The sequence below is a fragment of the Cherax quadricarinatus genome, chromosome 85, assembly GCF_038502225.1.
Source record: "Cherax quadricarinatus isolate ZL_2023a chromosome 85, ASM3850222v1, whole genome shotgun sequence".
Lineage (NCBI taxonomy): Eukaryota > Metazoa > Arthropoda > Malacostraca > Decapoda > Parastacidae > Cherax > Cherax quadricarinatus.
This window is the reverse complement of record NC_091376.1, coordinates 10,865,829-10,883,504: the sequence shown is the minus strand read 5'-3', so window position 1 is coordinate 10,883,504 and position 17,676 is coordinate 10,865,829. Positions and strand designations below refer to the sequence as shown.

The following is a 17,676-nucleotide window of genomic DNA, read 5'->3' as shown; positions in this document are numbered from 1 at the left end:
CCTTCTAACTCTCCCCCTCTCCTACTCTTCCCTTCACTCTCTCTCTCACTCTCCCTCCCTCTCTCCCTCTCTCCCTCTCTCTCCCTCTCTCTCTCTTACTCTCTCTCTTCCCCATTTTCCCTTCTAACTCTCCCCCTCTCCTACCCTTCCCCTCACTCTCCCCCTCTCTCTCACTCTCACTCTCTTCCCCTTTTTCCTTCTCACTATCCCCCTCTCTCTACCTTCCCTTCTCTCTCTCTCTCTCTCTCTCTCTCTCTCTCTCTCTCTCTCTCTCTCTCTCTCTCTCTCTCTCTCGCTCTCTCTCTCGCTCTCTTTCTCTCTCCATCTCTTCTCCATTTTTCCCTTCTCACTCTCCCCCTTTCCTTCCCTTCCCTTCTCTCTCTTTCCCCCTCTCACACTCACTCTCCCCCTTTCCCTTCTCACTCTTCCCCTCTCTCTCTCCTTCTACCTTTCCCTTCTCTCTTCTCTCACAAAAAAAAAAATGGTGGGGACTCGCAGGAACCAAGGATCAGATGAGAATGGTTATGGTAGGGAGGAGTGGATGGAGGAGCAGTGGGAAAGGATGGAACAAGAGTGGGAGAGAAAATTAGGAGAGCTCTCTGAAAAAATGGAGAAAGAGCTCTCTGTGAAATTGGAAAAGAGGTTGGAGAAGGAGACAAAGAATTGGGAGGCACAAGTCGAAACTGCAGTAGCCAAGATAAGGGTCCTAGAAGTTGAGATAAATAGGCTGAAGCGAGTTACAGGGGCAGTGACCAGAGAAGATACAGCATATGAAGCTGCGAGGCCGAACAGGAAGGAAGGAATTATGAATTATGCTAAGGTCATATCAGCCTGCCAAGGAGGACCAAGGAGTGAAGGGGAAGAACAGCTGGTTGCAGATGGAGAGGGTGATAGGTCGAATGCTGAGGCACAACCAGGCTATCAAGAGCCACTGGAAAAATCAAGGGAGAAACTGACCACATACAGGCAGGATCCAGAGTCACAGAGGGTGAGGCAATGGGAGGAAGAAAGGGCAAAATCAGTGTTTATCCATGGGCTTCAGGAGAGAGAGGAAAGGACACACACTGAAAGGCAGCAGGAAGAAAGAAAGGAGATTGAGAAAATCATCACGGAAATAGGTGAAGAGATGGACGAGACTGTAAATTTTCAGAGAATAGGGGGGTACTCGAAGGGGAGAAACCAACCAATCAAGCTGATTCTCAGGACGGAAACAGTGCGGAACAGGATCCTCCAAGAGAAACCACGATTGAAATACTCGGAAGAGTACAAGAGGGTGTTCCTAGACAGAGACAGAACAAAATCAGAATGACAGCAGCTGAGGGAGAGGACAAAAAAGCGAAAGGAGCTAGGAAAAGAGACAAGGATGGAACCAGCAGAGGTCAGTCAGAGCAGAACAGAACAGCAAGGGCAAGCACACACACAACTATTCTCAGAACCATACAACCTATCACACCATCCCAACACACACTACAATCCATACCCACAGCCTCCACCCAACACCGAGCTATAGAATCCCACAGTATGCCACCAGGTCTCCCACCCTCACAGGCCCCCCAACCCACAGTGTTGGAAAGGAAACTGAAGGTATGGTACACAAACGCTGATGGAATAACAAATAAGTGGGAGGAGTGGCATGAAAGAGTCAAAGAAGCATCACCAGACATCATAGCTCTCACAGAAACCAAGCTTACAGGTATGATAACAGATGCCATCTTTCCAATGGGATACCAAATCCTGAGGAAAGACAGAGGGAACAGGGGGGGTGGAGGAGTGGCATTGCTGATCAAAAATCGCTGGAATTTTGATGAGCTGGAGAGAGGAGACAGCGGAGAAGAAAGTGATTACATAGCGGGAACACTTCACTCTGGAGGTCCCAAGGTGGTAATAGCAGTGATGTATAACCCACCACAGAACAGCAGGAGGCCAAGGCAAGAGTACGACGAGAGCAATAGAGCGATGGTTGACACACTGGCTAGAGTGGCCAGAAGAGCTCATGCATGCAGGGCAAAGCTTCTGATCATGGGTGACTTTAACCACAAGGAGATCGATTGGGAGAACTTGGACCCGCATGGGGGCCAAGATACATGGAGGGCTAAGATGATGGAGGTGGTACTGGAAAACTTCATGTGCCAACACGTAAGGGACACTACAAGAGAGAGAGGAGAGGATGAACCAGCAAGGCTGGACTTAGTATTCACCTTGAGTAGTGCAGATATCGAGGACATCACATATGAAAGACCCCTTGGGGCCAGTGACCATGTGGTTTTAAGCTTCGAATACACAGTAGAGCTACAAGTGGAGGGAGAAGCAGGAAGGCCAGGACGAATGAAGCCAAACTACAAGAAAGGGGACTACACAGGAATGAGGAACTACCTGAACGGGGTTCAGTGGGACAGAGAACTGGCAGGGAAGCCAGTTAATGAGATGATGGAATATGTAGCAACAAAATGCAAGGAGGCTGAGGAGAGGTTTGTACCCAAGGGTAACAGGAATAATGAAAAAGCCAGGATGAGCCCATGGTTTACCCAAAGGTGCAGGGAGGCAAAAACCAAGTGTGCTAGGGAATGGAAGAAATATAGAAGGCAAAGGACCCAGGAGAATAAGGAGAACAGTCGTAGAGCCAGAAACGAATATGCATAGATAAGAAGGGAGGCCCAAAGACAATATGAAAATGACATAGCAGCGAAAGCCAAATCTGACCCGAAACTGTTGTACAGCCACATCAGGAGGAAAACAACAGTCAAGGACCAGGTAATCAGGCTAAGGAAGGAAGGAGAAGAGACAACAAGAAATGACCGTGAAGTATGTGAAGAACTCAACAAGAGATTCAAAGAAGTGTTCACAGAGGAGACAGAAGGGACTCCAGAAAGACGGAGAGGTGGGGCACACCACCAAGTGCTGGACACAGTGCACACAACCGAGGAAGAAGTGAAGAGGCTTCTGAGTGAGCTAGATACCTCAAAGGCAATGGGGCCAGATAACATCTCCCCATGGGTATTGAGAGAGGGAGCAGAGGCACTATGTGTACCCCTAACAACAATATTCAATACATCTATCGAAACAGGGAGATTGCCTGAGGCATGGAAGACAGCAAATGTAGTCCCAATCTTTAAAAAAGGAGACAGACATGAAGCATTAAACTACAGACCAGTGTCACTGACATGTATAGTATGCAAAATCATGGAGAAGATTATCAGGAGAAGAGTGGTGGAACACCTAGAAAGGAACGATCTCATCAACAGCAGCCAACATGGTTTCAGGGACGGGAAATCCTGTGTCACAAACCTACTGGAGTTCTATGACATGGTGACAGCAGTAAGACAAGAGAGAGAGGGGTGGGTGGATTGCATTTTCTTGGACTGCAAGAAGGCGTTTGACACAGTTCCACACAAGAGATTGGTGCAAAAACTGGAGGACCAAGCAGGGATAACAGGGAAGGCACTACAATGGATCAGGGAATACTTGTCAGGAAGACAGCAGCGAGTCATGGTACGTGGCGAGGTGTCAGAGTGGGCACCTGTGACCAGCGGGGTCCCGCAGGGGTCAGTCCTAGGACCAGTGCTGTTTCTGGTATTTGTGAACGACATGACGGAAGGAATAGACTCTGAGGTGTCCCTGTTTGCAGATGACGTGAAGTTGATGAGAAGAATTCACTCGATCGAAGACCAGGCAGAACTACAAAGGGATCTGGACAGGCTGCAGACCTGGTCCAGCAATTGGCTCCTGGAGTTCAATCCCACCAAGTGCAAAGTCATGAAGATTGGGGAAGGGCAAAGAAGGCCGCAGACGGAGTACAGTCTAGGGGGTCAGAGACTACAAACCTCACTCAAGGAAAAAGATCTTGGGGTGAGTATAACACCAGGCACATCTCCTGAAGCGCACATCAACCAAATAACTGCTGCAGCATATGGGCGCCTAGCAAACCTCAGAACAGCATTCCGACATCTTAATAAGGAATCATTCAGGACCCTGTACACCGTGTACGTTAGGCCCATATTGGAGTATGCGGCACCAGTTTGGAACCCACACCTAGCCAAGCACGTGAAGAAACTAGAGAAAGTGCAAAGGTTTGCAACAAGACTAGTCCCAGAGCTAAGAGGTATGTCCTACGAGGAGAGGTTAAGGGAAATCAACCTGACGACACTGGAGGACAGGAGAGATAGGGGGGACATGATAACGACATACAAAATACTGAGAGGAATTGACAAGGTGGACAAAGACAGGATGTTCCAGAGATTGGACACAGTAACAAGGGGGCACAGTTGGAAGCTGAAGACACAGATGAATCACAGGGATATTAGGAAGTATTTCTTCAGCCACAGAGTAGTCAGTAAGTGGAATAGTTTGGGAAGCGATGTAGTGGAGGCAGGATCCATACATAGCTTTAAGCAGAGGTATGATAAAGCTCACGGCTCAGGGAGAGTGACCTAGTAGCGATCAGTGAAGAGGCGGGGCCAGGAGCTCGGACTCGACCCCCGCAACCTCAACTAGGTGAGTACAACTAGGTGAGTACAACTAGGTGAGTACACACACACACACTCATACTCACACACACACACACACACACACACACACACACACACACACACACACACACACACACACACACACACACACACACACACACACACACTCATACACACACACACACACACACACACACACACACACACACACACACACACACACACACACACACACACACACACACACACACACACACACACACACACACACACACATAGAGTTGTAAGGCAGTGGAATAGCCTAGAAAATGACGTAGTGGAGGCAGGAACCATACACAGTTTTAAGACGAGGTTTGATAAAGCTCATGGAGCGGACAGAGAGAGGGCCTAGTAGCAACCGGTGAAGAGGCGGGGCCAGGAGCTAGGACTCGACCCCTGCAACCACAAATAGGTGAGTACAAATAGGTGAGTACACACACACACACACACACACACACACACACACACACACACACACACACACACACACACATATGTGGTAATGCTTTATTTACAGCTAGCAAAGTCAGGGTATTTCTCCAGAATGGTCTGTAATATACCACTGTGGATAAAATACTTAGCCATTTCTTGAACACTTCTGAGTGAGTTGTTTCTAAATTCATTAATTTTATCGCACTCCAGTACATAATGACGCACGGTGTGACAATAATCCATCTGGCAAAGTTTACATTTCGTTTGGTCTACATCTGGTGGTTGTGATTTAACCTGCCAAAGATACTTGTAACCCAGCCGGAGCCGGGCGGTAGTGACATCCAAGAGTCTGCTTATTTTGTTGGATGCACCATAGACATGTGGCTCCTCCTGCATGATAGAATAATGATAGATGGACTCACTGGTGTCAATCTCCCTGAGCCTTAAGTCCATAAAATTCAGTTGAAGTTCTTTTCGTATTATTGTTCTCAGACTACTACCTGACAAGCCAAGATTGTAATCTACTCCCTCTTTGAAAGCATACAGCTTAGCCAATTTATCAGTTCTATCATGCATCTGAAGACCAATGTGAGATGGAATCCACAGCATGTGCACTCTGACTCCACTGTCCACAATCCTACCATACCTGTGTCTGGCTTCTGACACAAGCATGCCACAATTTATGCTTAATGAGTTGAGAGCATTTATGGATGACAGAGAATCAGTTACAATTAAACTGTCAATCTTTGATACATAGATGCATTTCAGTGCAAGGAGTATGGCAAACAGTTCTGTCTGAAGGGTAGAGGCCCAATTATTGATGCGTGCTCCAATTTCTTTAAGAGAGCCATCACTCTGTACGACAACAGCAGCGCTACCAGCTGCACCAGAGGATTGGTGAACAGAACCATCAACGTAAATAATTTGCGAGAGTGTGTGCTGTGTGACTAAGTTATCAATACAGCTTAAGGCCTCATGTTTGGCTTCAAGGCGAAGTTTTGGTTGTGATTTAAGAAGTAGTTTGGGGGGAAATGGAGGAATGGTAGTTTGGAATGGGGTAATATTCCATGGAGCGGAGAAGTGCCGCTGTTGCCTTACTTGACATAGATCATGTATCTGATTCATGCGGAGGTCGGTTCCAGTCTTTTCGATCCATCTGGAGGAGTGTTCACCAGTGCTGAGGAAAGTTTGGAGGGCTTCTGTGCAGGGGTTTGAATGAGCTTGCCTGAGCATATTAACCCCAATTAGGATATTTCTTTCAGTAACACGATCTCTGATGCTTGGAATATCAAGTTATTTTTGCATATTTAAAATTTTGGCAGTACGAGGGCATCCTAGGATGATCCTCATTGCTTCGTTCTGCAGTTTTTCCAGCCCTCCAAGCTTCCAGTCAGACACAAGAGCAAGTAGTGGCGCAGCATAATCAACCAATGATCTAATATAAGCAAGATACATCATTTTCACAATTTTAACATTAGCACCATACCTGGGGTGAAGCCCTGCCACAACTCTAAGTGCTCTTAGTCGTTCTTTGTATTGGCGACAAAGTCTTGTTACAACAGGTCCAAGTAGTGGAACCTCAAAGCCTAGATACCTGTATCTGCTTACATATTCTAGAAGAGACCCATCATGCAATTGGATCTGACGAACTGTGCTTCTCTGTCGAGGAGGACGCCTATTGAGTATCTTTGTTTTATCAGTAGAGATTATCAACCCCAGGTCCTGACACGAGGCTAGTACATGATTAAGAATGTTTTGGGTGTTGGAGAATCCGGTGGTGTGAATCATTATATCATCAGCAAAACTAATCACATAATTATGGGGCTGACTAGGCATAGCATTAAGTAATGCATTAATTAGAATATTGAACAGTGTGGGACTGAGCACACCTCCCTGTGGGGTTCCTAATTCAAAGTCTTTAGTTACACTTCTATGTCCCTGGAACAACACAGACGATTTTCTGTTGGACAGGTAGCCTTTAATCCAGCGGAGAAGCCATCCTCCAACATCCATTCTGGCAAGTTCACTAATTATTACATGTCGGTTGGCTACATCGAAAGCGGATTTAAGGTCAAGGAAGGTAGTGTAGGAGCTGTCAGTGTGCAGGGTGAGAAAGGTGGCTATGCAATGATGCACGCTCCTTCCATGCATGAAACCATAGCTCAGACTGCAATAACCACGAGACGAGGAACGTGTTACCCATGCATTGGTCTTAACAAAGGAACTAACAGTGTACCCTCGACCTCTGATAATCTCCATAATAACAGTAGAAATACAAAGAAGTGTGCGCGGCTTCTTTAGTGACATTACTGTGAATAAAAGACAAGTACTGGAAAACAATAGTGACAGTGTGAGTGTTACTACTTTCCAGACGAGTGGAGTAAGTGTGACATTCCTCAAAAGACACTATTCTTCAATCAAGACAGTGGATACCCGGGTAACAATTAAGGATCCGATACATATACCTAGGTAAGTCTGCTCAGGCATAGTGTAGTTCAAATGACTGCGCAGTTGAGAACTAAGGTATGACCTGTCCAGCCTTACTATACACCCAGTTACCCGAGGGCCATCGAGACCAAACAAGTAGGTAACTTTAGCACTCAGTTTCTGAGATATGCTGAAATATGCTCCTCAGGGACAATTATTTGTAATAACTTACCCTTCTTTCACACAGCCCTAGGGACGGGGGCTGACAACTTCTCAATACACGTTTTTGGAGACGGCTGCGAAGACGAGAGCTGTCATTCAAGCTAAGTTACCATTTACAGTCCATTTACCTTTTGGTTTAGCTTGTCCCATTTCCCTAAAAGAGAGAGAGAGAGGGGGGACACTTACCACAAATCTCCACATCGTTGATGGTCTCAGTAACAACGAGAGGCATAAAGCTGGTGTACGACACATGGAAGGTAACAACAAGTTCCTCTCCAGCACTGGCAGTGGCACTAGGGTCGTTCAGGATGTAGTGTGTGTCATCAATCTTGGTGGCTGTTCCCGCGTAGAACTACACACAAGAAATAACTGATCAGCAGGAAGTATGTTATAAAACCGACGATAAAAATACTATAGCAAAATGGGAGCCTATATTGAGGAAATGCTTTGCATGGAGATAAGATTTGTTAGGAGTTTTACCCCGGGATACTGTTAGCCACTCAGGATAACCCGGGGGAGGGATAGCTACGCAGGACAACCCAAGAAAGTCAGTGTGTCATCGAAGACTGTCCACTAACACCCAGGTGTGATAACTGGTTTTCAAAACCGTCAAGTTGAAGATTGAGACACTTATGCAACATATGGGAATCTTTATTACGGAAACGTGTCGCCACACAGTGGCTTCATCAGTCCAATACAAGGCAGAAAGGGTGAGGAGATTAGGAGCTTGAGGGAATCAGTCCCTCAGCCTGGAATCGATGTGTTCAGTCCATCACTCTTGCAGAAAGGCTGAGGGACTGATTACCTCAAGCTCCTAATCTCCTCACCCTTTCTGCCTTGTATTGGACTGATGAAGCCACTGTGTGGCGACACGTTTCCTTAATATTCTCATATGTTGCATAAATATCTAAATCTTTAACACCCGGGTACCTACTTACTTCTGGCGAACAGGGGTAGCAGGTATAACGAAACACGCCCAGCATTTTCACCCGTTGTGTACGAATGGTATATAATACCGACAAGATGAGAGTAAGACACATGTGCAACATCTGGGTATCTTTATTGTAGACGTTTCGCCATCCAGTGGCTTTATCGCCATCTACTACTACAACTAACCCATCTCTTTGGGAAGGACCTACTTCCACTGGGGAATCCCGCCTACCAGTGAATATGCCCTCGTCTGCTACACCTGACGTTACTATATAAGCGCCAGGATTCTTTCTTCTGCTTCAGAATCTCCACGACTATGGTGCTGTTCGCACCTACTCCTAGGTTGAGGGACTGATTACCTCATCTTCTGTACATAGTTCTAATGTCTTCAAGTTATGTCCTAGAATTTGTATTGATAAAGCCACTGGATGGCGAAACGTCTACAATAAAGATACCCAGATGTTGCACATGTGTCTTACTCTCATTTTCACCCGTGTTTAGGATCGAATCACGGACACTGTATGTGAGGCGAGAGCGTTGCCAACCAGGCAGTGTTTATCAATTGTTCAGCAACTAATACTACAATATTTCGAGAAGTTAAAATTGTTACAACAACAAAAATTTAAAAAGGAAACACTGTTTACAAGACAAATATTGTTTGAAAGTTAAGACACATGTGCAACATCTGGATATCTTTATTGTAGACGTTTCGCCATCCAGTGGCTTTATCAATACAGATTCTAGGACATAATAGGAAGACAGTAGAACTATATACAAAAGATGAGGTAATCAGTCCCTCAGCCTTGGAGTTAGTGTTCACAGCATCGTGGTGGAGCAGATTCTCCTCCACCACGATGCTGTGAACACTAACTCCAAGGCTGAGGGACTGATTACCTCATCTTTTGTATATAGTTCTACTGTCTTCCTATTATGTCCTAGAATCTGTATTGATAAAGCCACTGGATGGCGAAACGTCTACAATAAAGATATCCAGATGTTGCACATGTGTCTTAACTTTTATATTGTCGGTATTTTATACCTTTCTTGCACAAATATTGTTTACAGACTCCATCTCAGGAGAGGTTCCTTGACACTGGTGAGGACCTCTTGAACTAAAGAATTAGACTCGCTGAATAGTTGGCAAAGCACATTCTCCGATAACTTTCTTCTCTTCCTTGATACTGTTTAAGGTATCTAGTAACAGTGAAAGATATACCGACAACATGTTAGCAACAGATCACATATGCAACTAATGTGTCATTTTGTGACAACGTTTCGCTCTCCGGGAGCTTTGTCATGATGATAAGTAAGCTCTGTCATACTACTACTACTACTGCAGCTACTGCTACTACCTCTACCTACCTACCTACCTACCTACCTACCTACCTACCTACCTACAACATAGGCCAGTAGGCCTACTCTTTCACCTCACACCTCCAGAGAATCTCTTTAGTCGTTCTGGCACTCGGGCTGCGGCCTGAGTGTCAAGAATGGCTCAATTGGAAGTCACCGTGCCCTTGTCATAGCGCTGCTCCCGCCATAGGGCTGTCCCATCCATAGGGTTAAAAGCGGTACTCCACCTGACACAAAAACGGCTCACCGTACCCTTGTCATAGGGTTACCCCTGTCATTGGGCTGTAAACGGTACACCATTTGACATGAATGCTCACCGTACCCCTGCCATAGGGCTCTAAACGGTACAACACCTGTACGTACTCCAGCACTTCGGGAGCCATCCCTGGGTCACTACATAAAGAAGACCCGAGCTGGGACCCATCCTGGCAAACCTACATGAACTTGTATTGTCCGAAGGCGACGACTTGAAGATCATCACAAGCAGAAGCTCAGCAAGATTCTGGGCTCATCCACACATGTAAGCACATGGCTTATTCCGAAAGGAAGAGGTTACGATGTTCCAAGGACTCATGCGAGGACTGGGATTTGGAAACGTGGGGAGCAGTTCTAGCGAAGAAGCTACGAGACCACTCCCTGGACTCTTGAAGCAGCGAAATAAGCGAAACCAGTCGGGCCAGTGAAATAGGAATGTATCAAGAAACGATCATCCCAACCACAGATATATTGGATAAATAAGGTTGGCAGGTAGCAGGAGCCTCGAAGTTCAAGAGGAAACACAGTGTTACCTTGTCTCAGATCGCGCAAGCCAGCCTATCTGCAGGCAACAAATTCAGGTTGATAAGCAAAGGACATTACGACACTCTGTATTCTGCTATAATTCACTTCGAGAAGAAATATGGCTTTAAGATATCAGTGTCCCCAAATCTGAAAGGGAAATTTATTCTCACTCCCTGAAACACAGTCCTATCAGGTACTGTAGAAGGTGAACGACCTCGAATCATCACTTGTCCTAACAGACTAAAATCCAAAGAGCGGATATACAACGAACCTATGAGACGGGCCATGATCCCACATATGATAACTCCCAGCTCAATTGGATCTCGGTTGCTGGGGAGAATACCAGGTTAGGACTTACAACCAGAACCTTGGAGGTGCTTCAAGTGTCAGAGGTATAACCACCTCAGCGCCCAATGTAAGTTTAAGGAAATATGTGGCATCTTTAGCGGGTCTCACCCGACCAAAGAATGCGTGAGTAAACTGAAGAGAGGTGAGGCTACGGAACGTTGGTATCCGAACTGCGGCAAGAAGCATCATGCCTGGAACCTGCACTGCCAGGAGAGGCTCTGCCATGTCAAGGCAGCATGGAAAACCGTGGTTGTTCAGCCTTCACCAGTAACACGGAATCCAGGGTCACTTCCCCGGCCACAGCGATGAAGGAAGCCGAGGAAACATCAGCGACGGTGTTGCGTATGTGTGACCTAATTCATGTCTGCATAATAACTCATTACGAATGTGATCATATATAATCATGTAATTTGTTCAGCTATCAAAACTTTCCGGTCCAGTCACTGGATCAATTTTGTACCTCTGTAATCTTTTGACTACCACCCACAGGATGGGTATGGGGTACATAATAAAAATATTAAACTAAAACTCACAGATCAGAGATATTTCGGACTTACTTCAACGGATTCCACAGGTCGGCTGAATGACAGTTCCACAGTAAGGCCATCGATGTCCACAGGCGCCTCAGTAGTCAGGTCGACCTCGTAGTTGCCCTGCCACTCGTTCTTAACTACCACATTGTCGCACTGCGCCTTCGCTCCTGCTCGTTAAGCAAAATGGTGTTACGAAAGGTAAGAGATAAGATTTTATTTTATTTTTTTTTATTATCACACCGGCCGATTCCCACCAAGGCAGGGTGGCCCGAAAAAGAAAAACTTTCACCATCATTCACTCCATCACTGTCTTGCCAGAAGGGTGCTTTACACTACAGTTTTTAAACTGCAACATTAACACCCCTCCTTCAGAGTGCAGGCACTGTACTTCCCATCTCCAGGACTCAAGTCCGGCCTGCCGGTTTCCCTGAATCCCTTCATAAATGTTACTTTGCTCACACTCCAACAGCACGTCAAGTATTAAAAACCATTTGTCTCCATTCACTCCTATCAAACACGCTCACGCATGCCTGCTGGAAGTCCAAGCCCCTCGCACACAAAACCTCCTTTACCCCCTCCCTCCAACCCTTCCTAGGCCGACCCCTACCCCGCCTTCCTTCCACTACAGACTGATACACTCTTGAAGTCATTCTGTTTCGCTCCATTCTCTCTACATGTCCGAACCACCTCAACAACCCTTCCTCAGCCCTCTGGACAACAGTTTTGGTAATCCCGCACCTCCTCCTAACTTCCAAACTACGAATTCTCTGCATTATATTCACACCACACATTGCCCTCAGACATGACATCTCCACTGCCTCCAGCCTTCTCCTCGCTGCAACATTCATCACCCACGCTTCACACCCATATAAGAGCGTTGGTAAAACTATACTCTCATACATTCCCCTCTTTGCCTCCAAGGACAAAGTTCTTTGTCTCCACAGACTCCTAAGTGCACCACTCACTCTTTTTCCCTCATCAATTCTATGATTCACCTCATCTTTCATAGACCCATCCGCTGACACGTCCACTCCCAAATATCTGAATACGTTCACCTCCTCCATACTCTCTCCCTCCAATCTGATATTCAATCTTTCATCACCTAATCTTTTTGTTATCCTCATAACCTTACTCTTTCCTGTATTCACCTTTAATTTTCTTCTTTTGCACACCCTACCAAATTCATCCACCAATCTCTGCAACTTCTCTTCAGAATCTCCCAAGAGCACAGTGTCATCGGCAAAGAGCAGCTGTGACAACTCCCACTTTGTGTGTGATTCTTTATCTTTTAACTCCACGCCTCTTGCCAAGACCCTCGCATTTACTTCTCTTACAACCCCATCTATAAATATATTAAACAACCACGGTGACATCACACATCCTTGTCTAAGGCCTACTTTTACTGGGAAAAAATTTCCCTCTTTCCTACATACTCTAACTTGAGCCTCACTATCCTCGTAAAAACTCTTCACTGCTTTCAGTAACCTACCTCCTACACCATACACTTGCAACATCTGCCACATTGCCCCCCTATCCACCCTGTCATACGCCTTTTCCAAATCCATAAATGCCACAAAGACCTCTTTAGCCTTATCTAAATACTGTTCACTTATAACTAGTTAACTAGATAACTAGTTAAATTATCAAAACTTTGTGGCACAGTCCTTGGACTCAGTATGTGCCTCTGTAATCTTTTGACTACCGCCCACGGGATAGGTATGGGGTGCATAATAAAGATATAAAACTAACTAAAGTTAAATATGGTATACTTTAGCTGGCTAGGAATATAAGACGCAGTAGCATGCATTGCGACTTTGCTTTGAAGGAATGTTCCCCAGTTTCATTATATATAAAATTTATTTTTATCTAATGATATAGACTACCTTGCAATATTCCTTCAGGTCTACAGAATTAAGCAGGATATGACCATCAGAGTTTATTGACATTGATCGTAGTTCAGTGATTGTCCCTTTGGCTCACAAGCAAGAGACTCGTAGCTTTCTGCCGTGGGCAGGTGGAGGCTGTAGGCAAGTTGTGTTACCTTATTTGTTGGTGGCATTTTGGTGGGTAAGGTGGTATTGAATTACCAAACTGTAGTTCATACGTAACTTGACCCCTGAAGGTGCGTAAGTAGAATTCCGTAATGGCAGAAATCATATTTAATATACATAGTCAAAGTAATAATAATAAGAAATTGACATGCTGATTTATCGTTTGATGGGGAACTGCAAATATAATTCAGACAAAAGCTGTTCGAAGAATTCTGGGCACAAGGAGCCTTGAGAGTACATATCAGGAAGGAAATATGGGCTTGAGTCATGATGCGTTTGGTTGTAAACATATTAACGTTAAGTGATTGGGGTACGTGGATTTGGTCAAAGTTTAGAAGGGTTCACCATCCTGCCATTGCTGGCAGGATGGTGAGGGACGATGGTTGATTTAAAGATCTCGTACAAAGCAAACAACTTTTAAAAAAAATCCATTAGAGAATTCACGTCTGTCATCTGCTACGAGGGACATAGGAGTAGTATGTCTAAAGATTATAAGTTCCTTAAAAGCTACTGTCTCAACAGTCTTATCTGCTATAGGTGCAAACTCGTAGCATCTCTGTAATATTAAAATACCGGGAACCTCTGCCTAAAATAAGCATACGTTTTGAGAAGTGCTGAGGTAGGGTAGCAGTTTTTAGCTTGCAAATTCCACAATGTAAAAAAATTATTCTTATCAGAAATACAAAAGTATATTTTATATAAAGTATATAAAAGTACCTGAGTGTAGGAGTGTGAGGGCCAGGGCTCCCAGCAGGCAGGTCTTCACCAGGACACCAGTCATGTCTGCTGTAGAGGACACTGGAGGTGAACCACACAACCTCTTATATATCTTCCATCTGATAGCCCACAAAAGACATTTTCTGATGTTTCAGACAAGTGCAGCACAAGTGTTTGAAAGATAATATATCTTTGGCTTGTTCAGGTGGCATGCTTCCCACCCTGTGATAGGAACCAGTTAGCCGAACCTTCATTTTTTTATATACCATACAACACGCCTTGCCGCACGGTTGAGCTGCTCCTCTCGGGCTGTGGTTGTCCTCTCCCCCTTGACGTCAAATACTAACGCAAACCATCTTATCCAGACGCATGCGTCACAAGCAATGTGAAAACAAAATACGTATCTTATACCTCATTCAGATGGCATCTTTCCCACCAGGTGTTATCATAATATATATATATATATATATATATATATATATATATATATATATATATATATATATATATATATATATATATATATATATATATATATATATATATATATATATATATATATATATATATATATATATATATATATATATATATATATATATATATATATATATATATATATCTTTCAACACACCGGCCGTATCCCACCGAGGCGGGGTGGCCCAAAAGGAAAAACGAAAGTTTCTCCATTTACATTTAGTAATATATACAGGAGAAGGGGTTACTAGCCCCTTGCTCCCGGCATTTTAGTTGCCTCTTACAACACGCATGGCTTACGGAGGAAGAATTCTGTTCCACTTCCCCATGGAGATAAGAGGAAATAAACAAGAACAAGAACTAGAAACAAAATAGAAGAAAACCCAGAGGGGTGTGTATATATATGCTTGTACATGTATGTGTAGTGTGACCTAAGTGTAAGTAGAAGTAGCAAGACGTACCTGAACTCTTGCATGTTTATGAGACAGACAAAAGACACCAGCAATCCTACCATCATGTAAAACAATTACAGGCTTTCGTTTTATATCGAGAGAGAACGAGAGAGAGAGATAGAAAAGTATTAAGATATTTTTGTTCAAGTAATATTTTTAACTCTGGTAATTTTTCACATGGTTATAAGGAGCTTTATAGTGATTAATGGTATTTCCATAGATAAAATATTTTACACTGGTCATTACTGTGATATGTGTTAACGTCATCGATTGGCAATGCACTCGTCTCACACACTGAGTGTCCCGGGTTCAATCTCAGGCAAGGGTGAAAACATTGGGGACGTGTAGCAGACGGGCATAGTCACTGGTAGGCGGGATTCCCCAGTGGAAGTAGGTCCTATCCAGTGACTATGCCCGTGTCTGCTACACGTCCCTATCCACTGACGCCTATATAAACGCCGGCCTCCTTTCCTTTGCTTCAGAATCTCTACCACCACGGTGCTACCACCTCCAAGGCTGAGGGACTGATTACCTCATCTTTTGTATATAGTTCTATTGTCTTCTTATTATGTCCTAGAATCTGTATTGATAAAGCCACTGGATGACGAAACGTCTACAATAAAGATAACCAGATGTTGTACATGTGTCTTAACTTTCATCTTGTCGGTATTTTATACCTTTCTTGCATGAGATGTCAGAATGCTTGTCTTAGGTTCACTAGTCACCCATATGCTGCAGCAGTTATTTGGTTGATGTGTACCTCAGATGTGCTTGGTACTGTACTAACCCCAAGATCTTTTTCCTTGAGTGAGGTTTGTAGTCTTTGGCCCCCTAGACTGTACTCTGCAGCCTTTGTCCTTCCCTGCTCTTCATGACTTTGCACTTGGTGGGGTTGAACTCCAGGAGCCAGTTTCTGGACCAGCCTGCAGCCTGTCCGGATCCCTTTGAAGTTCTCATATCAGGGAAAACACGCTCAGTTCCACTGGGTACCTGGTGTTCGAGGATTGTTGGTCCAGTGGACAGAGGGACACATACATTGTCCTGTTCTCATAGGCTGGGCATGGTGACGCAGGATCGAATCCTGGCTAGCCATTTCCCACTGAGGCATCATGACCTAAAAAAGGAGAAGCACACTCACCATCACTCGCTCCATCACTGTACTCATGTATTTGTGGTTGCAGTGGTCGAATCACAGCTCCTGGCCCTGTGATAATATATCTAAAATACCCCAGTGCTGCCACCACTGTAATAATATATCTTCTCATAGAATGGTAACGTGGATAGGTAGCAGGATAGCTTGGAGGTTACACAAACACCATTGACTAGAGTATGTTTATTCTTCGAATGGGTTCACAGGCAGTCATGAGGGAGGGTAACCAGGGAGCCAAGTCCTAAAGATAGGTGTTGCTTCAAGGTCAGGTGGTCGCAGAAGATGCCAGTCAGTGTGGGTCTAACTTGGTGCCTGCCATCTGGTGGGAACTTTAGAAACTAGGCCTTAGGCCAGCAATTCTCTCTAGTGGGAGGTATGTGAAACAGGTGGGTAGACATACTGTCTACAGGCCCTCCTCTTCCCTGGTGGCTACTAGATCTACTCTCTCCCTGCTCCATGAGCTTTATCGTATCTCTTACCAGAGGAGTGCCAAAATTGCAACATATCTATGCCCCTCCTTCAGAGTGCAGGCACTGTATTTCCACCTCCAGGACTCTAAGTCCAGCTAACCCTTCAGGGAAATGGCATGTCAAGTCATAACCAGATACCTCCACTTGCTCCTATCTAGCATGCTCATGCACGCTTGCTGTAAGTCTAAGCCCCTTGTACACAAAACCTCCTTTACCCCCTCCCTCCAACCTTTCCTAAGACGGCCCCTACCCAGTCTAACTTCCACTACAGATTTATACGCCCTCCATATTCAGTATTAATTAACCCTTTTACTGTCCAGACCCCAAATTTAATACACTCCCAGTGTCCACTTTTTTTAATAAAATAATGGTCTTTTGAAATGAAAGAGAATCTTTTTCTGAAGGTAATGACACCAAAAGTATAAAATTTGATGGAAAACTTGGAGAAGTACTTAGGTGCAAAGTTAGCAGCCTGGATACAATTTACACATCGGAGATTTCAAAACTGTCCTATTTTAAGTCAATTCAATTGCTCTATTTAATCAAATTCTTAATTATTTCACTAGTGCCTTTCACTGTATTGACTGAGCATAAGAAATCACCCATTCAACTATTATAACTGCACTAAAAAGTGCAAATTTAAAAAAATACTAATTTAAAACTAAGGTGCAAAATAAAGAATGTAGATATATTCTTGGCACTAGAACATTTCCTCTGTTCAGGCCTCTCTTATATTACACTTGCCTTCCATTTCTGAATTCTTAATCATAGAGAAATGGAAAATATACTATTTCAGGGATAATAAAGAGTGATTGGTCATGGTTTATGG

The 17,676-nt window shown here is 44.4% G+C and overlaps 1 protein-coding gene across 1 annotated transcript in view; it reads right to left on the bottom strand.

Annotated features, from left to right (window-relative positions):
- LOC128703286 (uncharacterized) overlaps positions 1–14,456 on the bottom strand; it is a gene marked incomplete in the record, with an annotated part of 161,142 nt that extends 146,686 nt beyond the window's left edge. Inside the window, 3 exon segments of the mRNA XM_070103523.1 lie at positions 7,773–7,938; positions 11,555–11,697; positions 14,299–14,456. Coding sequence (XP_069959624.1) covers positions 7,773–7,938; positions 11,555–11,697; positions 14,299–14,362 — 373 coding nt within the window.
- Between the last annotated feature and the right edge of the window lie 3,220 nt (positions 14,457–17,676).